The sequence below is a fragment of the Dasypus novemcinctus genome, chromosome 12 (assembly GCF_030445035.2).
Source record: "Dasypus novemcinctus isolate mDasNov1 chromosome 12, mDasNov1.1.hap2, whole genome shotgun sequence".
Lineage (NCBI taxonomy): Eukaryota > Metazoa > Chordata > Mammalia > Cingulata > Dasypodidae > Dasypus > Dasypus novemcinctus.
Window position 1 is genome coordinate 85,770,493 of NC_080684.1, and position 27,192 is coordinate 85,797,684.

The 27,192-nt window shown below is 38.9% G+C and overlaps 1 protein-coding gene across 2 annotated transcripts in view; it reads left to right on the forward strand.

The window, feature by feature from the left end:
- The window catches only part of CHPT1 (choline phosphotransferase 1), a 52,398-nt gene that overhangs the window by 12,110 nt on the left and 13,096 nt on the right, over window positions 1-27,192 (forward strand). For both annotated transcript variants that reach the window (XR_009188324.2, XM_058308613.2), the window contains exons 2-3: window positions 13,296-13,443; window positions 14,632-14,773. Coding sequence is in view for 1 of the 2 variants with exons in the window: in XM_058308613.2 (XP_058164596.1) it covers window positions 13,296-13,443; window positions 14,632-14,773 (290 nt within the window). In the remaining variant the exon portion in view is untranslated. The remainder of the gene's footprint in view (window positions 1-13,295; window positions 13,444-14,631; window positions 14,774-27,192) is intronic.

Sequence of the window (27,192 nt, forward strand, 5' to 3'; positions counted from 1 at the left end):
TGACTGATGTGCAAAGGCATTTGACAAAATCCAGCATCCTTTCTTCATAAAAATACTTTGAAGGATAAGTATAGAAGGAAAGTTCCTCAATATTATAAAGGGCATATATGAAAACGCCCTATCTAACATCATACTTAAGGGGGAGAGGTTGAAGCTTTCCCTCTAAGATCAGGAACAAGACGGATGCCCACTGTCACCACTGCTATTCAACATTATTCTAGAAATTCTAGCTAGACTAATTAGGCAAGAAAAAGAAATAAAAGGCATCCAAATTAGAAAACTCTCATTATTAGCAGATGACATGATCCTATGTTTAGAAAATCCTGAAATATTTACAACAAAGCTATTAGAGCTAATCAATGCATTTAGTAAAGTGGCAGTATACAAGATCAACATGCAAATATCACGTGGAGTAGGTGTAGCTCAGTGGTTAAACATCAGTACTGTTTCTATACACTAGTAATACGTAATCTGAGGAGGAAATCAAGAAAAAAATTCTATTTACAATAGCAACAAAAGACCAAATATCTAGGAGTTAATTTAACCAGGATTGTAAAGGACTTATACATAGAAAACTACAAGACACTGCTTTAAAAAAATAAAATAAAAATTCCAACAGCCAACTTTACAGAAATAGAAAAGTCAATTATCAAATTTACTTGTTAGGGAAAGGGGTCCTGAGTATCCAAAAACATCCTACAAAAGAAGAGGGAGGTTGGATGACTTCATGCTTCCTGACCTTGAAGTATATTATAAGGCTACAGTGATCAAAACAGCATGGTAGTGGCATTAAGATAGATACATTGTTCAGTGGAATCAAATTGAGAGTTCAGAAATATAATAAACCTGCACCTGTATGGTCAACTGATTTTTGGTAAGTTTACCAAGTCCACTTTTCTGGAACCGAACAGTCTTTAACAAATGGTGCTAGGACTATTATAACTAAAACAATCAGAGAGTTCCCCTATCTCACTCCCTATACAAGAATCAGTTCAAAATGGATCAAAGACCTAAACATAAAAGTCAGGACCATAAAACTCCTAGAAGATAATGTAGGGAAATATCTATAGGACCTTGTAGTAGGGGGTCTTCTCTTAAACCTTAGACGGAAGGCACGAGTAATAAAAGAAAAAATAGACAAATGGGACCTCCTCAAAATTAAATACTTCTGCACCTGAAAGGACTTTGTGAAGTCAGCCTACTCAGTGGGAGAAAATATTTGAAAATCACACATCTGACAACAGTCTCATATCCATGGTATATGAAGAGATCCTACAACTCAACCATAAAAAGACGACCTGATTAAAAAATGGACAGAAGACCTGACTAAGCAGTTTTCTAAAGAAGAAATAAAAATGGCGAAAAAACAACATGGAAAAACGTTCAACATCACTGGCTCTTTGGGAAATGCAGATCAAAGCTACAGTGAGATATCATTTCATACCTACTAGAATGGCCACTGTTAAAAAGATAGAAAACTATAAGTGTTGGAGAGGATGTGGAGTGACAGGAACACTTATTCACTGTTGGGAATGTAGACGGGTACAGCCACTGTGGAAGTCTCTAGCAGTTCCTAAGGAAGTTAGAAATAGATCTGCCATGTGACCCTGCAGTATCACTACTAGGTATGTACCCAGAAGATCTGAGAGTAGTTACACAGATAGACATCTGCACACCAGTGTTCTTGGTGGCATTATTAACGATTGCCAAAAGATGGAAAAAACCCAGGTGTTCAATGGATAAACAAACTGTGGTATATACATACAATGGAATATTATTCAGCAGTAAGAAGAAATGAAACTGTAAAGCAAAATGACAGCATGGATGAACCTGGCGGATATTATGTTGAGTGAAGTAAGCCAGGTACAAAAATACAAATATTGTGTAATTTTGCTGTTACAAACTACTATAACGAGCAAATTTGTGGAGTTAGTATCTAGAATATAAGTCATCAGAGAGTAGAACGTTGGTTTAATCTGTTGCAGAATTAGTAAAGAGTTGTTTTTAAATGTTTGGAAATGAATAGAAATGGTGAAAGCACATAGGATTTATAATTTAGTAGTGCTAACATATGGGTATGATAGTTTTTTTTTTTTTGAGTAATGAAAATGCTCTAATACTGATTGAAGTGATGAATGCACAGCTCTGTGATTATACCAAATGCCACTGATTGTATACTTTAGATAAATTGTATGGTTTATGAACAACAAAGAAAATGGGGAGGGTCAGGAGAAAAATACACCAAATGTAAGATATGAACTATAGTTAGTATTAATAATTTGACAATGCTTTCATAATTTGTAACAAGTGTTTCATAACAATGCAAGGTATTGGTGGTGGGGTGATGTGTGGGAACCCTGTATGCTGTTATGCATGTTTGTTTTATAAGTTCACAACTTTCACTAATCATTCATTATGTGCATTCATGCATGAATGATATACTTCAATAAAAGTTTTTAAATGGAAAAAAAAAACTTAACCTCATCGTGAGCCTTCATATTTATAAAACATAGGTTCGATATACCATCTATTTTTCCCAAATACATTACAGTGCATAAATATTAAAATAAGTTTATCAATGAATCACCTAAAATCATCCAATATCATATTAGTAATAACAGTAACAGCTACCATTTACTCAGCTCCTTCCATATGCCAGGAACTTTTCTAAGCACTTTATGTATAGTGATTGTATCTCACAATAAACCAACAAAACTGAGAGCTTAAGTGACTGGTCCAAATCGCATAGCCAGCCTGTTGGTAGAGCCAGTTATTCCATTGCTGGAGCTTTGTGGCCTTATTCTTAGGAACTCGCTTTCCAAATTTCTCTATGTTCTCTCGTTCTCTCCTACACTGCCCCTTGCGGCAGGGTCATATTGATGTTTCCCCCAGCCTCACTGCCCTGGACACTGCCCCTGTGGTATTGCCATGGGACACCATGGGGCCCACTAGCCTCCTCTCTCCTGGCTGACTTGAATGGCTGTATTCATGGATCACCTCTCTTTTCCTTTGTCCTTTTTTTTTTTTAATGGTACCAGGGAATGAGCCTAGGACCTCGGATGTGGGAAGCCGGTGCTCAACCTCTGAGCCAGATGTGCTCCCACCTTTCTCTTTATTTTTTTTAACAATTATTTTTATAAGTTTTTTCTTTTTTTCTAAATTTTTTGTAAGTTTTTTCTTTTTTTCTAAATTTCTTTCCCCTTCCCCTCCCCCTCCAACCCCCCTCGCCCCCCCCCATTGTCTGCTCTCTCTGTCCATTTGCTGCGTGTTCTTCTTTGTCCACTTCTGTTGTTGTCAGTGGCACGGGACTCTGTCTCTTTTTGTTGCGTCATCTTGTGTGTCAGCTCTCCGTGTGTGCAGTGCCATTCCTGGGCAGGCTGCATTTTTCTTTCGCGCTGGGCAGCTCTCCTTACGGGTGCACTCCTTGCGCGTGGGGCTCCCCTACGCGGGGACACCCCTGCGTGGGCGGCACTCCTTGCGTGCATCAGCACTGCGCATGGGCCAGCTCCACACGGGTCAGGGAGGCCCGGGGTTTGAACCGCGGACCTCCCATGTTGTAGACGGACGCCCTAACCACTGGGCCAAGTCTGCTTCCTGTCTTTCTCTTTAAAATAACCTTCAATGTTTTGTGAGAGAGTCTGTGTGTACTTCCGAAGCCCAATCATTTGAGCAATAAGGGATTCATTTCATGACCACCCAGGAACTGAAAGGAAACCTAGGATACTTCCAGTTTTCTCTGCTTTCAGGGGTCTGCTTACCTGCCCTGGAGCAAGATCAAAAGTGCCTCACCCCACAGTACTGTAGAAGGCCTGAGCACTTAAAACCGAGAGATGAGCACTTGTACCCTGAGACAGGGCCTATAATCCTTTCCCAGAACCCAAAACTGCATACTTCTAGGTGGTCAGTTAATGCTTATGACTGAGACCAGCTTGGCACTTTTTTGTCCCTCTCTCCGTCTTATTTCTGATCACAGTACTCCAGTCCCCTTTTCTCCTGGATGCCAGCAGATGAGCATCTTGCCTCTTCAGGGGGAGCCTGGTAATACTTAAACCAAGTGCCTCTAACCTACCCTCTGCTGGGTTTCTTGGTACTTAGGCCTGGTTTTCATCTAGTTGTATCCGAATGTGAAATACTTTTTGGTTTATATTGGGCAAGTAAGGGTATTTCTTCACTTTTCCTGCAAACAAATAGAATAGAAGGAAGAAAAAAATTTAAAGAAAGATGCATTTTTTGGAAAATTTTAAAAATTTAACAGAGGTGAGAGTATACATTTCATATTGTTTCATATGTTAAAAAAACAAGTTTTTCTTAAATTATCATTTATTACTTTTTATGACATAATGATTAGTATTGAAGCATTGTTTACAGACAAGATGAATAAAATAGAATGTCATTAAGATTCAATTTCCGGATCAGCAGAATATCCCTGTCTACATATAATAACATGACTTCAAAATGCTGTTTGACCTAATGTAAGGGGGAAATGGAAAGGAGAAATGAGATTATAAGACTATGAATGTCTAAAAAAGAGTCTGGAGGTTGTCAGAAGGAATGCCCTTATGCACAACTGAGCAGAGCCTAAGAGACAGATAAAGTAGATACAACCCCAGGTATTGGTTCTTTTGAGGGATAAAGAGACCCACGGGTTCTATGGTCATGGCAGATGGGGTTCACTGCCATGGCAGATGGCCCTTCTTTGGAGCTGGTGTTTGTGCGTGATGGAATTGGACTCAGAGGGGCTCTCTCCTCACAAGACTTGCATGCTACTTTATTGGAATTGTAGTTGGTGCTGGGGTTTAAGATATATTTAGGGGATTTGAATCTCTGGACTAATAATATGACACCCAGGCCCAGAGCCTCAACAGACTTCAGCTCCTACACTTTGATTTATTGGACTTACCCCACTCAGCTAACATGGAGTTGAAGAAGGTCAACCACCACACCATGGAGCCCAGAGTGTCTACAACTGAAAGCAGGAGGAGTGCATCCAGTATCCATGTGGAATCTAAGCCCCCACTTGACATAGATGTGCAATGGACACAACCAATCCAATGTCCACAGAGAAAATGTGGAATGGGTGTGGGAAGGGTAGCCATGGTGGCTGCTGGGTTTGGGGAATGGGAGGAAGAGATGAGATGTGGAGGCGTTTTTGGGACGTGGAGTTGTCCTGGGTGGTGCTTCACGGACAATTACGGGACATTGTAGATCCCCCCAGGGCCAACTGGATGGAACGTGGGAGAGTGTGGGCTATGATGTGGACCATTGACTACGGGGTGCAGTGATGTTCAGAGATGTACTTACTGGGTGCAATGGATGTGTCACGATGATGGGAGAGAGTGTTGCTGCGGGGGAAGTGGGGGGTGGGGGCGGTGGGGTTGATTGGGACCTCATATTTTTTTAATGTAATTTTTAAAAATAAATAATTTTAATAAAAAAAAAGGAAAAAAAAAGATTCAATTTCCATCATGATTAAATTAGTCATTAAACTATATTGATAAGGTATTTTAGTTTCCTTTAATTTTATAATGAATAGCATCTTACACCTTTACATGATTACGAAAACATGAAATTCCATATAAATGAGGATTTGAGGTGGAAAGCCTTGATTCTATAAGACTTTTCCACTTCTTTCCATTCATTTTAATTGTAGATTTAAAGATCATGAAATTAATGACTTGTTTTAATGGTAGGTTACATTTGTGAAACAATGTCTTAGGCAGCATTCCTTCCCTTGATAAAGTCAGGTCATCTTTATTTCATGAACTAAGGAAGGTGATTTCAGAGTTTTGCATTTTTAAATTGTTGCTGCCACCTGTGACATCATTTAAACAAGGGAACTATACCATGGAAACAATGCATTGTTATAAAGTCTTGAACACTGTCATTGTGTAGTGTTTAAAAAATAGTTGTGTGCTTGAGACACCAATGATCGAATGAGCATGTTTGGTACAACAGAAAGCCTATATATTTGCAAAGGCTGCTTTAACCCTGAAAAATAGGTATTTGTAGAAGACATTTTTTAAGCAGAATAGGTTAGAATATGGTAGCTACAGAGGTGGGTTTGATTTCCCCCTAGCTGAAGCTTAGGTGGAGAAAGGTGGATCAGGCCATCCTTGAACCAGGGGGCACATCAGTGCTGAATTGAATGAGAAGAATGTTTGGAATGGACCAGCCAGGAGAGAGTATCATGTCTTAAATAAACCAGCTGGACAAGAGAGCTTTGTGGGTGGAATGGAGATGGAAAATTAAGGAAGTTGAATGTTGCAAGCTGGCAGAAACTCTTATTAGTGGGTAAAGAGCTTGTATTCATTCTATATATTTTGCTTCTATGATTAGTTTGGAAAGGGCAGCCAGAGGAGCCTAAAGCTCATGAAGGCTCTGCCCCCAAGTGCTTCTCTTTTACAAATTAAAAATTCCTTTCTGCACAAAGACCGTTTTTTTGTCACACTTGGTTCATTAATCTGGAAGTATCAGTTGAATGTATTAATATACTCTATGCCAGTCATTGTGCTAAGGTACTGGGAATATACCTTGCTCTGCTCTAGTTGGTTCATCCCTACAAAATGAAAGTTTTTAGGGGAAAGGGAGAATGGAAGAGGCACGAGAAAAGTTAATTTTGGAGTTCGGGTTCTGGGTGAATGTTGAGTAGGGAGGGCAAGCTGAAGCCCTAATGTTCTTTTTGTTTGTAGGGAGGTAGAGCTGTAGGGTTGCAGGAAGAAAGAGAGGGATAAATTGGGATCTCCTCGCATCTGAGTCTTCATTCTTCAGCCACTGCCCAGCCCCGTCCCTTCTCACTTCATCTTTAATATGGAAACTTGAACACTTCTGGGCTTGTTCCTGACAAAGCTCCAAGTTTACAGGGTTTTTGTCAGAGGTACTATTCTGGATGCTTCCTGGAAAAGCAAATCATGTGTGAGAAATAAGTGTGGCTTATCAGGGGAGTGGATGTAGCTCAAGCAGTTGGGCGCCCACCTCCCATGTGGGAGGTCCTGGGTTTAGTTCCCAGTACCTCCTAAAGATGAGTGGACACAATGAACAGAGACAACAAGCAGACACAATGAGCAAGCACAACAAGCAGACATGTGGGAGCCATCTGGGTATGGGATGGGGATTTCAGACTATTAGCCTCACTTGAAGTTTCCTTTTTCCCAGCATAAGCTTTGCATGTTTGAGGCTAAAGTTATAGTGTATGACTTCCAGGCTAGGGTGTTAGGTTTACTTTGTTTGTGCTTCCATGTAATAATTATAGTATACTCAGAAATACCAAAGACATTTTAAACTCATAATTTTGTTTCTTCAAATCCTTTAATGAATAATAGCATCTTATAATGTCAAATAACTAGAAAAGGTAAAATTTCTCTACTCACTTTTATATAGCTCTTTCTCAGTGGTGTAATTTAAAAACAATTTAAATTTATTAATGAGTTTTTGAAAATGACTAGGGGTTATGGTTTATTCTTACTAATTATTTTCTGCAGTAAACTTACAATAACATTTTATGAAATTATGTAAGTTTCATCATTAGGTAAGTGATTAATTATAAATAGCCATAATTGAATACCATGCAGTTATTAAAATGTCGATTTTTATGTTCTAGAAAGATTTCTATTAAATTCTGATCTTAAAGGTTATAGTGGATATCCTGAAAACTATATAATTAAAATTTTTTAATGTTAGGAATCTACTATTACCTGGATAGTCTCTACTATTTGGAATATGTTCCTTCTACAGAAGCGTCCTGATACGTTGTAAGGAAGGTAACATGTTATACCTGCCAGGGTGGATCCTCATGGGTCTGTCTGTAAATGCTCATCATAAATACCATTAGAAAGTCTGAAACCTGTTTTATAGAGATAGCAGGATAAAAGAGAAGTTGAAAAATTACCAACCCAGGAGGGAATGGAAGTGGTGACTGCAGGGAACAGGAGCCTGGAAAAGAAGTGAACAGGAAATTGGCTGAGGACAGATGAGTGTGATTTTGAGGGTTTAAAGGAGGAAGGCCTCATGTGGCATGCAGCCATTTCCTGCAGCTCACTGCCACTTCAAAATGTGTTACATGAGCCTGAAAGTGCTTCTTAGGAGGTTTGAAGGAATAGGTAGTTTGTGAAGTAAGAATTTGGGGATTTACTGAGCTTTTTGAATTTGTAGGTTTATATTTTATGCTAATTGTGAGAGGTTTTCAGCCATATTTCTTCAAATTTTTTTTTGTACCACATTCTTTCTCCTCTTCTTTTAGGACTCTAGTGACCTGAATATTAAGACATTTTGCTTTCATCACAGGTCCCTGAGGCTCTGTTAATTTTTTTTAATCATTTTTCTCTCTGTTCAAATTGGATAGTTTCTGTTCATCTCTGCAGCAGGTTTACTGATTCCTCTGTCCTCTTCATTCTGCTGTTGAGTGTGCACAGTGAGATTTTAATTTTGGTTATTGCAGTTTTCAATTATAAAATTCCTGTTTGGTTCTTCTTTATATCTTTTATCTTTCCTGGGACTTTGTCTTTCCATTCATTTCAAAATGTTTGCCCTTTCAGCTAATTTCAACATCTTTGTTACCTTGGCATTGGTATCTGTTGTCTTTAACTCTGTGAGTTGAGATTTTCCTGATTTTTAATAATCTGCATAATTTTGGATTATTACCTTATACATGCTGAATATAATGTTATAAGAATGTTATAAGAATATAATGTTATAACTTAAAGATTTAAGTCCTCTAGTGACTATCAACATTTTTGTTTTACCAGGCAATCAACTTGATTTAGACCACATGTTTCAACCAGCCTTCTGTAGGTTGGTTTCAATGTCAACTCTGTTTTCAAAGCCTTTGCAGTTACCATTTGGATCTGTCCCATCTGCATGCCATCCACTGTCCACTCTGAGATCTTGTGGTGGTCTGTTTCTTAATTCAGTTTTCAAAGTCCTTAGTCTGCTGTTTACCATAGATCTGTGCATGCTCAGCCTTGGGATGAGCCTAGGAGTTCATAAGTAACATTATGGGGTTACTTTCCTTAGCTTGCCCCCTCTGACTTCCACAGTACTTTCCAGAGCTAGAGGACTTCTCCTGGAGCTCCTTCTGTTGGCAATGATGTCCACTTGTGGATTTCTGGCTACTTTAATTCTAGGACAGAGGATAGATAACATTGGGGGGGAAATGGTACACTCATTACCAGTTTGTTGGTCCTTGAAATTCTTTTTTCCCAATCCACCTGCTACTACTAATTTTTCAGATTCCTTAGTTTCTCCATGCATTTCATCCAGGTTTTATATCTGTATACAGTGAGAGAGACAAGTTAGAGGATGTTTTCTCTATCTTATTACCTGAAACTGAAATTCTGTCTTAGTATGTTTTTAACCTCCACCTCTGGTATTCATATAGTTGTCTTCATATGTAATCCTTAAAGAATCCAGGACTTTTCTGTGACTTCTATATATTGGGCCACAAAACAAATATCTCATTAGAAATTGTTGAATTGCAAATGAAAATATTAGAATTGTCTCAGAATCAGATACATGTAGCCACTGATAAAGATGTTTTTTCTGATTTAATTTCTCATGTTATGAAACTTAATCTTGTAAATTGGTGGAAATCACAGAATTTTGTATCATCGTTAGGATAGGGATGGCTGTTTTAATAATACTGCTTATAACAATGACCTGTCTTAATCGATATGTTACAAAGCGATTACAGAGCACCAACCAGCTGGGACGAGCCAACAACCTTGTTCCTGCAAAGAGCATTGCAAAAAACCCTCTAAATGTGCCAGAAGAGCTTGGATGGTAGTCAATGATGCATAAGACCCTTAAATTGTGATAAGGGCAACCTAAGACAGGCACAGTCATACTGGCACTAAAACAAAAAGGGGGACATGAAGGAAGTAATGACTTGTTGGCTGAAGAAAATAAGACATGGTATAACCTAGGAAACAGAACAAGAAAAGAATGTTCCTTGTTGAGACTCCCTTAGTCAAAAGGACAAGAATGTCTCTGGTTAAGATCTATTAGGTCAACAGGCCAGATTAGAAGAAAGAACAAAGTTGCCTTAAAAAGTTAAAAAAATTAAAACAGGCCTTTCCCTGTTTCTAACAGATAAGATAATGACAGTAAATCTTTCTCTGCTCTTTGGGCTTTTAGTATGCAAGCTTTCTCTATAAATCTGTAGCTGAATGGAAATAAACTTGTCTGTGGGCAATAGCTTGCAGATCCCCTGATCCCTTCTCTCTTGTTATTCATTCCCGATACCGTTCGGGCTGGATGCAACATCTGCCACCCAACGTGGGGCAACAGCCTCTGTTGAGTGAAACTGTAGATGCCTATTTTATAATATCAGTTATGTAAGTTAGGGGATATGTGTTTCAAATCTGTATCCCTAATGATTTTCTATCTTCTTTTTATGATTTGCATAGTTTGACAGGAAGTCTGCCTTCATTATTACTTTTGTGCTGCTGTATGTAATATATCTTTTTTTCTGTGACTTCTTAAAGATTTTCTTTTATCATTGTCTTGAACAATTTGTTCATGATGTACATTGGTCTGGTTTTTAAAAATGCTTATTCTTGGGGGATTTTTGAGCTTCTTGGATATGTGGGTTTATAGGTTTAATCAAGTTTGGAAATTTTTCAAACATTGTTATATTTTTCTTATCCCATCTTCTCTCTTCTCTCCTTCTGGAATTCCAAATACATAAATGTTAGACCAATTCCTTTTGTCCCAGAGGCCACTGATGCCCTATTCACTTATTTTTAGCCTTTTTAATTTCTGTGCATCATTTTGGATAGTTTCCATTGGTCATTTGTCCTTTTTTTTTTTTTTTTTTTTTTTTTGGCATTCAGGCTCTTTAATGTCGAGGAAGGGGGACAGGAAGTCAGTGATGAGGGTTCTCTGGGAGATTCTGCAGGTCTTGTAGCTCTCTAAGCCCCTCTAGCAACATGTGGATATGGGCCTTGATATTCATGGCATCCTTGGTGAGGCTGTCGCTGAGCTCAGTGAGGAGGCGGCTCTTACGATCAGTGAACTTGAGAGCTTCTGCCAATGTCAGCTCCAGGAAAAAACCATAGCCAAGGGCTATGTAGATTCGTGAAGGGTCTGGGCTGTAGTCGTTCAATGACATTTCTCAGTTGAAGGTAATTAGCCAGCTGCTCATATACCTTGTCACATGGTCCAGCACCTTTCGCAAGTCCTGTTGTAGCACATCGCTGATGAATGCCTCATAGCGCAGCACTTTCTCCCCCGTGGCGTCCACCGCTCGCCGTTAGGGGGCGTCGCCATGATGGGCTCCTTAGAGCTGCCGGGAATAAGATCCGCGAGTTGCTATTCCATTGGTCATTTGTAAATTTTTTTTTGCAGTATCTAATATGCTATTATGCTCATCCAGTATATTTTATATTACAACTATTGTATTTTTTATTTCTTGAAGTTTCATTTGAGTCTCCTTCCACGGTTCCTCCACTTTCTTGAAAATATGGAACATTTTAAAATAACTTTTTTTAAAAAATAACTTTATTTCAAATTAAAAAACAAAACAAAACAGGAAAAGGGAGCTCAACAATTTATGGACGCATTACTCCTAAAAAGTTCTTTCCAGGTACTTTTATCTCATGTGATTACAACTACTAACTCATTTGTTCCTCTGGTGTTTAGGAACAGATTAGTTAAACGACATAGTCGAGGTCTCCTTATTAATGAAAAAAAATGAAGAGAAGAAAGGCTTAATCATATTCATATCTCACAAAACCAAAACCAGTATTCTTTTTTTTTCTCTTTTAGTTTTAGCATTACTATAGGATAGTAGCTGTTTTATCATCTTCATCTGCTAATTCCATTATCTTTGTTATTCCTGGGTCAGATTGTATTGATTGAGTTTACTCCTAATGGTAGATCATATTCTCTTGTTTCTTTTCATGACTGATAATTTTTTATTGGATGCCAAACTATGAATTTTACTTTTTTGGGTGCTAGATTTTACTGTATTCCTTTTATATGTTAGCATGCAATTAAATTACCTGGAATCAGTTGAACCTTTTTGAAACTTGATTTTAAGTGTCATAAGGCTTTCCAGAAAAGCCTTTGGTCTAGGGCTAATTTATCCCCATTACCAAAGCAGTACATTTCTGAGAACTCTACCCAATGCCCATGTATTACAAAGTCATTCTGTTCTGCCTGGTGAGAACATGAACTATTCCCAGCTTTTGTGAGCTTCAAGAATTGTTTGGCCTTCCACTGTCCAGTGATTCTCTCTGGTCTTGGCTGTTTTCATCTCATTCAGACATATTTCAGCTCTCAGCTAAAGACTCAAGTGTACCCTTCTTTAGTGTCCACACCTTCTGTAGCTCTCTCTCTTCTGCAGCTTCCTCCTTTCTGGTTCTCTGGCCCCACAAATTCTAGCTGCCTTGACTTTCCTAAACTCTGATATCTTTCTCAACAGAGCAAGATTGCTGGACTATGTTTGTGTCCCCTATTTTTGCACTATGGCCTGAAACCTGCCTCTAGGCAGTAAGCCGGGACAATTGTAGGGCTCACCTCATTTGTTTCCCTTCCTTCAGTGATTAAAGTTCTGAACTACCTGTTGTTCAATGTCTGAAAACTTTAGTTTTATATATTTTTTCTTTTCTAGTTGCATAATGTAGGAAAGTAAATCTGGTCTCTCGAACTCCATCATGAATGGAAGCAGGAGCCTATACTTTATCTTTAAAGTCTTTTTTTATTAGAAGAAACTTAGTGGTTTCAAATCTAGTGCCATATAAATATTATTCCACTAAAGGACCCATGGATTAGAAATCAAGGGGAGCATTTTATGGCTCAAGCAGTTGGACACCTGCCTCCCACGTGGGAGGTCCTGGGTTTGGTTCCCAGTACCTCCTGAAAAAAACAAAAATGAACAACAGGCAAAACAAATGAAAGGAAAAAAAAAATAACTCAGGGAAGCCAATGTGGCTCAGTGGTTGAGTGCCAGCTTCCCACATGCAAGGTTCCAGGTTCAATCCCCGGCCCCTGGTACCTAAAAAAAAAAAAAAAAAATCAACATCAGGGTCTCAATCCTTGTTCAGTAATTTGAACTTTATGCTCCTATCAATATGGACTTCAGTGATGCTTTTACCTAGATAACTTTGAGCAAGTTATTTGATATCTGGATTTAATTCTCATCTCTAGAATGAGGGTTATGAATGTACTTTATCATATGTTAGTTTGATAAAAAACCTGATCACAAAAAAATATGTTGATCGGTTCTGAGGCTGAGCTATTTTCAAACAGAAGCTAACTTCTTGATATTTATCAGTCTTTATTATTACATTTATTTTTAGGCACCATACTGGACATTCCTTTTATGTGCCCTGGGACTCTTTTTCTACCAGTCACTGGATGCAATTGATGGGAAACAAGCCAGAAGAACAAATTCTTGTTCTCCTTTAGGGGAACTTTTTGACCATGGTTGTGACTCTCTTTCCACAGGTAAATTAGTGGAGTTTTTGCTTTAGGTTTTATTATAGTGATAGCTTAAAAAAAAAAAAAAAAAGGTGAACTGAGCTGTTTCAATTTTTTGATTATGCGTACATTTGAGAGCAACTTCGCATAGTGTGTTTAAAAAGTATTGTTTTAGTTTGCCAAAGGGCTGCTGATGCAAAGTACCGGAAATGTGTGGGCTTTTATAAAGGGTGTTTATTTGGGGTAAAAGCTTACAGTTTCAAGGCCTATGAAAAGTCTAACTCAAGGCCCCGTAAGAGGTGCTTTATTGCAGAGAGGGTGTAGCTCAGTGGTTGAGCACTTGCTTCATATGTACAAGGTTCCAGGTTCAATCCCTGTTACCTCCTATTTGGAAAAAAAAAAAAGGTGCTTTATCACCAAAGTCAGCTGCCATGTGTTGACGCAAGATGGCAGGCAATCTCTGCCTGGTCTCCGTCTCCCCCTCCAGACCCTCTCTCAGGCTCAGCTGCTTTGCTTTCTTCCTGATTTCTGCTGCAAGATGGCATAGGAATTGTCTCTTTCTCTCCGTCTCCCCCTCCAGACCCTCTCTCAGGCTCAGCTGCTTTGCTTTCTTCCTGATTTCTGCTGCAAGATGGCATAGGAATTGTCTCTTTCTGGGCCTCCTATATCAGTCTTGGCTTTTCCTCTTTCTTCCCAAGTTAAGCTGCAAATGATCAGGCATATAGCAGGGCTGGTTTCCTCTTGAGTGGTTCTGTGGGCCCAGCCTCTTGGAGGCTTTGTGTTTAAGCAATCCTCTCACATTACAGAATCAAATATGACAGTTTCTTTTTTTTCTTCTATCTGTCCATGTGAGTCCATTTATATCAGACCCAGCAAAGAGGTGGGGACTCAACCTAAGTCATGCCTTACTGACATAGTCAAATCAAAAGCCCTAAAATAATCTTTTCAATCTAATCAAAGCCCCTCAACTGAATTTAATGTAATCAAAGGTTATCACACCCAGAGGAATAGATGAGTTTGTAAACATAGTCTTTTCTATTTTTTGGATTTGTATAATAATTTCAAACTGCCACAAAGTATGTTCAAGGATTTATTTTGCTAAGTTTACCTTATTTTAATGCCATGATTATATCCCTAAAAATAAGTAGTACATGGCAGTTATTTTCATCGTTTCTAAATTCTAAATGATTCTTAAACCATGTTTTTTTTTTTCAGTGTTAATGGCAGTTGGAGCATCAATTGCTGTTCGCTTAGGAACCCATCCTGACTGGTTGTTTTTCTGCTCTTTTATTGGAATGTTCATGTTTTATTGTGCTCACTGGCAGACTTATGTTTCAGGCGTATTGAGGTTTGGAAAGTAAGTATGTTTTTTGTTGTTTTTTAATATATTTTTTATTGTCATATACCATTCATACATGAACATGCATAAACAGTAAGTATATAGTAAAGATTGTGAACTTACAAAATACCCATGCATAACATCACACAAGGGTCTCATACATCACCCCTCCACCAACACCTTGCATTATTATGAAACATTTGTTACAAACTGCAAGAACATTGTCAAAATATTACTACTGGGAAGCAGATTTGGCTCAACGGATAGAGCGTCTGCCTAACACATGGGAGGTCCAGGGTTCAAACCCAGGGCTGGCCTGGGTTTGTGTGGTGTGATGAGCTGGCCCATGCATAGTGCTGATGCATGCAAGGAGTGCTGTGCCTTGCAGGGGTGTCCCCCATGTAGGGGAGCCCCGCGTGCAAGGAGTGTGCCCCATAAGGAGAGTCACCCAGCGCAAAAAAAGTACAGCCTGCCCAGGAGTGGTGCTGCACACACGGAGAGCTGATGCAGCAAGATGACACAACAAAAAGAGACACAGATTCCCAGTCCCGTTGACAAGAATATAAGCAGACACAAGAACACACAGTGAATGGATGCAGACAACTGGGGGGCAGGGAAGGGGAGAGAGATAAATTTAAAAATTAATAAAAAATATATTAAAAAAAAAATATATATATATATATATAAAACTACTAACTATAGTCCCTATCTTACATTTGTTGTATTTTCCCCCAACCTACCCTATTTTTTAAAAATATATTTTTATTCTGGAGGTTGTAAACTTACAAGACAATCATGCACATGTGTAGAATCCCCATACAGTACCCCTTCACCAACATACCTCACTGTGATAGAACATTTGTTATAGATTATGAGATAATATCATCAGACTGTTATCACCAATCATGGTCCATAGCATACATTTGGCACACTTTTTCCGTACACCTCCATTATCAACACAGTACATCTTTGGCATTGATGCAAGAATATTATAGAATTGCTGTTAACCACAGTCTATAGATCAAACTAAGTTTTTCCATGCTTCTCCAAATTCCTACCACCCTAGTAATATACATCTGCTCTAGCTCACAGAAGGACACTCTTGCATTTGTACCCTCAACCACAATCCTCATCCACCTCTGGGTTCACTGGGTTTTTCATTCCCTAGATTCTTCTTTTACTTTGTTTCAATTGACATTTACTTCCCCAGACTACCCTTTTCAGCCACAATCCCATTTATAAACCAGCTGCTACTCACTATAATGTATTGCCATCAACTCTATCCATTTCCAAGTTAATTTTTATAGTCAAGTTAATTAAAACTTCTACATATGTTAAGCACCAGTTCTTCTCAACCCTCTTCTCATCTCCTAATAACCTATACTCTAGGTTTTAACACCATGTGTTTATTCTTCATGTTCAGTTCATATTAATGAGACCATGCCATATTTGTCCTTTTGTGTCTGGCTTACTTGGCTTTGTATAATATCTTCAAGATTCATCCATGTTATCATATGTGGCCCAATTTGATTTCTTCTTACTGCAGCATAGTATTCCAATATATGTATATACCATATTTCATTTATCCATTCATTGGTTGATGGGCATTTGGATTGCTTCCATCTTTTGGCAGTTGTGAATAATGCCACTATGAACATCAGTGTGCAGATGTGGTACTCATGCCATAGTTTTTAGTTCTTCTGTGTATATTCCTAGTAAAGGAATTACTGGATCATATGGTAGTTCCATACTAGCTTCCTGTGGAACTGCCAAACTATCTTCCACATTGGCTGCACCATTTTACAATTCCACCAACAGTGAAGGAGTGTTCCTATTTTTCCGCATCCTCTCCAGCACTTATTGTTGTCTGTTGTTTTTTTTTAAATAATGGCATTCTATGCATTGTTAGGTGATAACTCATTGTTGTTTTGATTTGCATTTCCCTAATAGCTAGTGATATGGAACATTTTTTCATGTGCTTTTTGGCCATTTGTATTTCCTCTTTGGAGAAATGTCTATTTAAATCTTTTGCCCATTTTTTAATTGGATCACTTGCTCTATTATAGTTGGGTTGTATGATATCTTTATATAGAATGGAAATTAAACCCTTATTGGATATGTGGTTTCCAAATATTTTCTCCTATTGAGTGACTGCCTTTTCATCTTTTTGATGAAGTCCTTTGAATCACAGAAGTGTTTACATTTGAGGTGGTCCCATTTATCCATGTTTTCTTTCGTTGTTCATGCTTCTGGTGTAAGGTGTAAGAATCCACCACCTACCACAAGGTCTTGAAGATGTTTCCCTACATTTTCTTCTAGGAGCTTTATGGAACTTGCCTTTATATTTAGGTCTTTGGTCCATTCTGAGTTAATTTTTGTATAAGGTATGAGATGGGGTCCTCTTTCTTTTGGCTATTGATATCCAGTTCTCCCAGCACCATTTGTTGAAGAGACTGTTCTGTCCCAGCTGGGTGGGTTTGACAGGTTTGTCAAAAATCCCTTGGCCATAGATGTGACTGTCTGTTTCTGAACCATCAGTTTGGTTGAATTGGTCTATGTGTCTGTCTTTATGCCAATACCATGCTGTTTTTACCACTTGTAGCTAGGTAATATGATTTAAAGTCTGGAAGTCAGAATCCTTCAACTTTAGGAAAGTATGTTTTAAGTTGCACATTTAAAATATAAGTGAATTAATTTTCATAATCTGTTATACTTCATTTATTCATAATAAAGAGGACAATCATATCAATAATCAAAATTTTCTTTTGATCTATTAGAGCATCTATAAATGCTACATCTTAATATAAGATTTTAAATATTCACTATATTATAAATAGTTATATTATTTGATAAGGATTTTATTTTTCCCCATCTCCAATTTACTTGCACAAGCTTACAATAAGTAGGAAAAAGAGAATAAGGGACTTGAATAATATAGAAAAAGTAGATGTAATTTTTTTTTTAAAGATTTTATTTATTTCTTTCCCCTTCCCCCCCCCCATTGTCTGCTCTTTGTGCCCATTCATTATGTGTTCTTCCACTTGCCAGCAGCACCAAGAATCCATGTCTCTTTTTGTTGCACCATCTTGCTGTGTCAGCTCTCCATGTGTGTGGCTCCACTCCTGGGCAGGTTACACTTTTTTTCACGTGGGGTGGCTCTTCTTGCGAGGTGTATTCCTTGCACGTGGGGCTCCCCTATGCGGGTTACACTCCTGCATGGCACGGCACTCCTTGAGTGAATCAGCACTGCACGTGGGCCAGCTCATCACACAGATCAAGAGGCCTGGGGTTTGAATTGCGGACCTCCCATGTGATAGGCGGACACCCTATCCGTTGGACGAAGTCCGCTTCCCTATCTTTTCTTAAGAATCTGTCCTTAAGAGTCTGCCATCACTGTTGCCATCACTCTCAGAGTCATGGAAGCTCAAACTCATGCGTCACTTTTGACTTCTCCTTCTCCCTTTTATTTGTACTAATTTTTTTCATCCCCTTCTCCCTTCCTTTCCATTCCTGCAGTCACTGCTCAAATCTTGGCTCTCATCAACTCTTACTTGATGATCTCCATAGTCTCTTTTTTTTTTAAATTAAAGTTAATAGATCACAAGGAATGTTATATTAAAAAACATAAAAAAACAAAAACCATGAGAGGTTCTCATATAACCCACTCCCCACCCCCACCACATCATATTTGTAAATTGTATCCATAGTCTCTTAGTTGGTCTTTCATTCCCTCACCATACTTCTGGAATCCATCCTGCAGTTTACCACAGGATTAAGTATCCTAAAATGAGGCTTTGCCTATGTCACTCCCAATTATAAAGCCTTCAGTGGCTCTTTTCAGAGATTAAGTTATAAAGCCTTCAGTGGCTCTTTTTCAGAGATTAAGTGCAGACTCTTTTGACTATCTTTCAAAGTCCTGAACAGTCTGGTTCCTTCTGACATTTTCAACTTCATCTCCCACTTTTTATCTGTAGGAATTCTCTGCTCTCACAGAACTGGTCTCTTCAACTGTCTGAGTCAGGCTGGCTGTCCTTAAGTGAGGTGATCGTGTAATTTATGGACTGAACTGGAACTCCTTTATAAGTGAAAGGCAGTTCTGCCTGATTCTTTAAAAAACTTTCTCCTCTTTGTTCATTCTCAGCTTTGGCCTCCCATGTCCACTGATTCTTTTTAGCCCCATCTGTTGCTGTACAGGAAAAATAGTCACTCTGAAAAAAAGTCTCTGGTAAATGAAAAATGACAAAGAATCTCATGACTATGCATAGGTTAGCAGAGGAAAGCCCTTAGCTAACTCTTCACATGGATTCTAACTTAAGGAATAGTTGCAGCTACCATCTGTTGAGCACTTGCCTGTCTCAGGTACTGTGCAGAGTGCTTTACATGCATCATCTTATTTACTCCTCTCATTAACTCTGTATGGCGGCTGTTACCTCCACTGTACAAATGAGACAGAGAAGTTCAGAATTAAAACTCAGGACTGTTCTACTCCAAATCCCACACTTTTTAGGTTTGCTGCTCAATACTTTGAGATTAGCACTGTATCAGATGCTGCAAGGATAAATACATTCAAGATATAGTCCTTGATTTGGGAAATATATAGTACACTGTATTAAAAAGATGAGATATACTTCTGTGACTGCCAGTACAGTCCATTACCAATTATATAGTGGGATAAGCACTAAAGAAATCCTAAGGAGAAGGTAATTATAGGCTGAAATAATTCAGTTAGCATTTATGAAAACCAGGAGTCTTTATCTGATTCCTGAATATTGGTCATGGAATCAAGGCAACTATGTAAAACTAAATATCTATACCTATTCATAGATTAAGATATGCCAAAATAGAAAGAGCAGCTTTACAAAGTGTAATGTAGTTTAGTTAATTTGTTGTATTTGCCATCATAAGCTGGAGTAATACAATAATGCAATGTTCTGGTTAATTATTATTAATATTTTAATGACTATCATTTTACAACTTTGCTTTCCAATTTCATTAAAAACCTTTCTGAAATGAATTAGTTTACATTTCTGGCCTAAGTATAAATTTCATACTTGTGTGCTATCTGTTAAGAGCCTAAATAAGTGTCCCAAACTGGGAGTCAGCTCTGGGTAGGAATATGCTAGGCCAGCTGGGGAAAGAGCATTCTAGGCAGAAGACTGAGGAGAGCGATGAAAGTACTCGGAATATGATGGAAGGACTGATAATAAATCTAGGTATGGCCGGAAATGTGTTGGCTCTGAAATCGTTTTTCTCTAGCAGTATCCAGCTGTTCCAATATAGGCTTGGAAAAATAATTTCGATTTTCTTCTCCAAAAAGAGGAATAATTCTTAGCTCATAAGATACCTAATAGATACTTACTAACTCTTAGTATGTTTCCCTCTTTCCCTCTACAAAGTACGAAACTTTATCTTTTTCAACTAGACTTCCAAGCAGCCTGGAGGCCTTGGTTTGCCAATGACTAATCTTGCAGATCCTGTCATTATTCTATTTTTTAAAAATACTTTCAATTTATTTATTTATTTATTTATCTCCCCTCCTCCCACCCCCACCCCCACCCCAGTTGTCTGTTTTCTGTGTCTATTTGCCGTGTCTTTTTCTTTGTCCGCTTCTGTTGTTGTCAGCGGCACGAGAATCTGTTTCTTTTTGTTGCATCATCTTGCTGTGTCAGCTCTCCATGTGGGCAGCGCCATTCCTGGGCAGGCTGCACTTTCTTTCGTGCTGGGTGGCTCTGGGTGGCTCTCCTTCAGGGTGCACTCCTTGCACGTGGGGTTCCCCTACACGGGGGACACCCCTGCATGGCACGGCACTCCTTGTGCGCATCAGCACTGCGCATGGGCCAGCTCCACACAGGTCAAGGAGGCCCGAGGTTTGAACTGTGGACCTCCCATGTGGTAGGCGGGTGCCCTAACCACTGGGCCAAGTCTGCTTCCCTCATTATTCTTGTTTGTGGGTTAATATTCAGTTCACATTTTCCTCCTAATTTCCCCCAAAATATTCAGTTGAGAAATCTTTTCTTCTACATTCCATTCCATTTTATCATCTAACCCCTACATATCTGTAGAGCAATAACTATTTCTATAGCATAAAGACTTCTGGAGCATCCAAGAGAAGATATAAAATAGGTAGACATATAAAGATCTGGAGCTAGAAAAAGAGATGTGAATTGGAGATATGGATTTGGAGATCACTAGTATATAGATGGTAGTCTTAAATATAAATGAATTTTGTTCAGAGACTACAAAAAGAGAGATGGAATTCTGGGAAAACATGCAGGATTTAAGATCTAGCGTAATAAGACATAGTCTAGGAAGAAACCTGAGCAGAGCTTCCTGCAAGGTAGAAGAAATTAGGAAAGAACATGGAATAATGAAAATACAAGAAAACATTTCAAGAAAGAGGGAAGTAATTAGCATTTCAGATTCTGCAGAAAAGTTATGCAAGATAATTACTGAAATGTATCCCTTAGATTTAATAACCCACCTTAAACAGTGGGTTAAGCAGCAACTACGAAGAGGGGAGGAAACTACAAATGTGCACAACTTTTCAGTTTAGATTCTTGATGGAGGAATAAGAGATAAGGGTTGATACCCTTAAGAGATGCAGATTATAGGAATCAATGTTGGTTGGTTGGTGATTTGTTGTTTTATCATTCTCTTATTTTTTTGTTGCTGCTGCTGTTAGAGTTGTAGGTTTACAGTAAAATCATGCATAAAACAAGATTTCTTGTATACCACCCTGTAATTAACATCTTGTGTTAACTGTGGTATATTTGTTACATTCATGAAAGATCATTTTTATGATTTTAGTACTAATTATAATTGTACTCCATCATTTAAAATAGGGTTCACTGTTTATGTTGTACAATATATATGTTTATATTATACAAGCCTGTGTTTTTGTTTTAAATTTTTATTCTAGTAATATATATATACAATTTCGAAAATGATTAGCATTCTAGAGGGTATGAAAAGGTATTGTGGTTGTGACTTGCATTTCCCTAGTGGGTAATGATGCCGAGCATCCTTTCATGTTCTTGATAATCTGTAAATCCTTTATGGAGAAATGTCTAAATCCTTTGCCCATTTTTAAATTGGTTTGTCTTTTTATTGTTGAGTTGTAGGATTTCTTTATATATTCGGATGTGTGATTTTCAAATATTTTCTCCCACTGAGGAGGTCATCTTTTTACTTTCATGATAAAGTCCTTTGCCAAAAGTTTTTAATTTTGAGGTCTCACTTATCTACTTTTTGATTGCTTGTGCTTTGCGTGTAAAGTCTAGAAACCTTTGTCTAACACAAGATCCCTACATTTTCTTCTAGGAGTTTTATAGTCCTGCTTCTTATGTTTAGGTCTTTAAACCATTTTGAGCTAATTTTTGTAAATAATGTGAGATAGAGGTCCTCTTTCATTCTTTTGTACGTGGATATCCAGGTCTGCCTGCACCATTTCTTGAAGAGACTCTGATTTCCCAATTAAGTGAACATGGCAGCCTCATTAAAAATCAAGGGAGGGAAGTGGATGTGGCTCAAGGGATAAGGCCTCTGCCTGCCATATGGGAGGACCCAGGTTCAATCCTTGGGGCCTCCTGGTAAAAAAGAAGAGAAAGCGTGCCTGCGTGGTGAGCCTGTGCCTGAGTGGCAAGCCGCGTGCTGGCATAGTGAGTCAAGTGCCCACGTGTGAGCCGAGTGCCTGCCTGGGGAGCCGAGTGCCCATGTGGGAGCCAGGTGCCCACGAGTACCCACATGAGAGCCTGTGTGGTGAGCCACGTGCCTGCTTGGTGATCTGAGTGCCCACACAACAAGCCGAGTGCCCACGTGCATGCCCGCACAGTGAGCCAAGTGTGTGTGAGTGCCCACGTGGAAAGCCAAATGCCCACACAGCGAGCCAGTGTCCGCATGGGAAGCCCAGTGCCCGGCCTGCGCAACAAGCCGAGTGCCTGGTGGTAAGCCAGTGCCTGCACAAGTAAATTAGGCAGCAAGATGATGACACAACAAAAGAGAGACGAAGAGGAAAGTCATGGTGAGACACAGCAGAGACCAGAAACTGAGGTGGCACAATTGACAGGGAACCTCTGTCCACATCAGAGGTCCCCTGGGATTCAAGCCCAGGTTCAAATCCTGGTGAATCCTAAAGGAGAAAGACGAGAAGAAAAGACAAAAAGAGGGAAACAGACTTGGCCCAGTGGTTAGGGCGTCCGTCTACCACATGGGAGGTCCGCGGTTCAAGCCCCGGGCCTCTTTGACCCGTGTGGAGCTGGCCCATGCACAGTGCTGATGCGCGCAAGGAGTGCCGCACCACGCAGGGGTGTCCCCCGTGTAGAGGAGCCCCACGCGCAAGGAGTGTGCCCCGTAAGGAGAGCCGCCCAGCGCGAAAGAAAGTGCAGCCTGCCCAGGAATGGCACCGCCCACACTTCCCGTGCCGCTGACAACAACAGAAGTGGACAAAGAAACAAGACGCAGCAAACAGACACAGAGAACAGACAACCGGGGGAGGAGGGGAAATTAAATAAATAAATAAATCTTTTTAAAAAAAGGCAAAAAAATAAATAGAAACAGAAGATTACACAGCAAATGGACACAGCAAAAACAGCAGGGGTGGGGGGAAGGAGAGGGAAAATTCCAGGGGGCAAATGTGGCCCAAGCAGTTGAGCACCTGCCTCCCACATGGGGGAGGTCCTGGGTTGTTCCCCATGCCTCCTGAAAAAACAAACAACAAACAAAAAATAAGGAAACCAACTCAGGAAGCCACTGTGGTTCAGTGCTTAAGCACCAGCTTCCCACATACAAGGTCTCAGGTTCAATTCCTGATTCCCTGGGACCTAAAACTTTTTTTTTAATTTAAAAAATCTATTGGCCATAGATATTACAGTCTATTCATACAAGAAATTGGTCTGTAATACTCTTTCTTACAGTATCTTTATCTGGCTTTGATAATAGGGTGATGATATTCTCACAGCATCAGTTACTAGGGTTCCCTTCTCTTCTATCGTTTATAAGTGTTTGAGCAGGATTGCTCTTCATTGTTCTTGTAATCTTTGGTAGGTTTCACCTGTGAAGCCATCTGGTCCTGGGCTTTACTTTGTTGGGAGGCTTTTGATGGCTGATGCAATCTCTTACCTGTTGAGATCATCTATTCTAGAGTCAGTGTGGATTGTTCATATGTTTCCAGAAATTTGTCCATTTTATCTAGGTTGTCTAATTTATTGGCATACAGTTGTTCGTAATATACTCTTATGATCTTTTTTGTCTTTGTTAATAATGACCTCCCCCTTTCTGATTTTGTCTTCTTTTTTGTTAGTCCAAGTAAAGGTGTATTTATTTTATTGATATTTTCAAAGAACCAACTTTTGGTATTGTTGCTTCTATTACTTTTTTAATTCTCCATTTCCTTTATTTCTGCTTTAATCTTTTTACTTCCTTCTGAATGCTTTGGGTTTAGTTTGCTGTTTTTCTCTAGCTCCCCCAGGTGTGCACAGAGGTCTTCGATTTTAGTTCTTTTTTTTTTTTAAAGTCTAAGCATTTAGGGCTATTGATGTCCCTCTGAGTACTCCTTTTGCAGCATCTTATATGTTCTGATATGTTGTGTTCGTGTTTTCATTCGTCTCAAGATATTTAGTGATTTCCTTTACAATTTCTTCTTTGACCCACTGATTATTTGGGATTGTGTTATTTAACTTCCATATACCTGTGGATATTCCTTCCAGTTCTCTGCCTGTTATTGATTCCTAGCTTTATTTCACTGTGGTCAGAGAAGATGCTTTGTATAATTTCAGTCTTTTTACATTTATTGAGACTTGTTTTGTGACCCAACATGTTATATACATGTCTGTTAGAGCTAACTCGTTTATCATATTATTGGAATTCTGCTTCATCATTCATCTTATGTCTAGTTGTTCTATTTATTTATGAAAGTGGTCTCTTGAAGTCTCCAGCTATTATTATAGAGGTGTCTATTTCTCCCTTCAGTTTTGCAAGTATTTGCCTCTTGTATTTTGGGGTACCATGATTAGATGCATAAATATTTATGATTATTTCTTCTTGGGTGATTGACATTCTTATTAATATATAGTGTCCTTTGTCTCTTGTAACAGCTTCAGCTTTTGACTTTATGTCTATTTTGCCTGTTATTAGTGTAGCTGTCTCAAGTTTCTTTTGGTCACTATATGCATGGAATGTCTTTTTCCATCCTTTCATTTTCAATCTATTTGTGTCTTTGGGTCTAAGGTGAGTCTTTGCTAAACACATATAGTTCGATTGGCTTTCTTTTTTTTAATCCATTCTGCTGATCTCTCTTTTGATTGGGGAGATTAATCCATTAACATTCAGTGTTATCACTGTAAAGACAGTACTTCATTTTGTCCTTTGGTTTTTGTATGTCTTATATCTTTTTAGTCTCTCTTTTCCTTTACTGCAACCTCCTTTTCTGTATAATTGATATTTTGTGAATTTTGTGGTGTATCTGACTGATCCCTTTCTCATTTCTATTTCTGTATATTTTTAAAATACTCTTTGTGATTACCCTAGGATTTGTATCACACAACCAACATCTATAACCTACTAATTTGAAAAGATAACAAATTAACTTCAGTAGCATACATGTTCTCCACTCAAATGGTTCCCCTCTTTATGTCTTTTTGTCCCACATTATCTCTTTGTTTTGTGTGTCCATAATCAAGAAATATGATTATTTCTTATTCTAACTCTTATAGGAATTAAAGTTAGAGTTATATAGGGAGGATGCTGTACTATTGAGTTTTGCTTTTAACCTTTTAGTTACTTTTACTGAAGTTCTTCACTTCTTCACACTGCTTCAAGTCCCTCTCTCCTGTCTTTTCCTTTCAACCTGAACGATTCCCTTTAACAATGCTTTTAGGGCAGGTCTTTTGGTGACAGACTCTGTTTCTGGTTATCTGTGAATGTTTTTAACTCTCCCTCATATTTGAAGGACAGTTTTTCCAGATAAAGAACTTTTACCTGGCAGTGTTTTTTTTTTCAGTACCTTGTATCTATAGCTTACCACTGTCTCTTGCTTCCATAGTTTCTGATGAGAAATTGACACTTAATCTCAGAATTTTCTTTATCTTTGGCATTAGACATTCTGTTTATGTGCCTCAGAGTAAGTCTGTTAGGGTTTACTCCATTTGGAGTATGTTGTGCTTCGTGGACATATATATTTATGTTGGGAAATTTTGGACCATTATTTCCTCATTCTTTCTGCCCCTTTTCCCTTCTCTTCTTTTTCTGGATTCCCATGGTGTGTATTGGTATGCTTTGTGCTTCTCTCAAATCCTCAGGCACTACCCAATTTTCTGTCTGTTCTTCTGACTGTATGATTTCAACTCTCCTATCTTCTAGTTCATTGATTATTCCTTCTGCTTGTTGAAATCTCCTATTGTATGCCTCTAGTGTATTTTTAATCTCTATTATTGTGCCTTTTTCATCCCCATCTTTTTAAACTTTCTAATTCTTCTTTTTGCTCGCACATTGTCCTCTTACTATCCTTTAGCTCTGTGCATCATTAGTTATTTCTGTCCATATTTCCTTTCACCTCCTTGAATTGATTTAGATTTGTTTGAACTTTGATTCCCAGTTCTGCCTCCTCTGAAGTTTTCATTTGTTCCTTTACCTGAGACATGTCTTTCTGTTTCTTAGTATGGCTTGTAGCTTTTTGCTGATGTCTAGGTATCTAATGATTTTCAAGAGCTAACTCTCAGGGTCAGTTTCTCCCTCTTGCCTGGGGTTTTATTGTAGACTGCCTGTGTGTTAAGGCTCTTCTTTGATGCCTGCTCAACTTTTACTGGACCTTTTTTTAAAAGATTTTTTATTTATTTCTCTTCCCGCTTGTGCTCACTGTTTAATCTCTGTGTTTGTTGTGTGTCCATCTTCTTTGTTTTTAGGAGGTACCAGGAAACCCAGGAAGCTCCCATGTGGGAGGAGGCGCCCAATGGCTTGAGCCACGTCCACTCCTGCTTGTTGTGTCTCTCTCATTGTGTTCCCTCATGGTTATTCTTCACTGCCTCACCTTATTGCATCAGCTTGCCGTGCCAGCCTGTTGCATCAGCTCACTGTCTTGCTTGTCTTCTTTAGGAGGCACCAGGAACCAAACCTGGGAGGCGGGCACCCAACTGCTTGAGCCACATCTACTTTTCTATACTGGACCTTTTGAATAGAATGTTTGTTCAGATTTTGTAAGGTTTTTTTCATTTAGGTGATGTAGCAGAGACTAGGTGGAGTGTGCGTACCTCATGTCAATGACCTCTTTTATTTCCTGGGGGCCTTTTTGTATGTATGTGCTAGCCTGCCATGTGTATTCTGTCCTGGGTCTCTGCAAACTTGGATATGTGCCTGGACATGTGGGGTTCTGACTTGCTGCTGTGAGTGGCTCTATAGTCTGCATCCATGGCAGGAAGTTCCTGGCCTGTGCTGCCTCCATATAA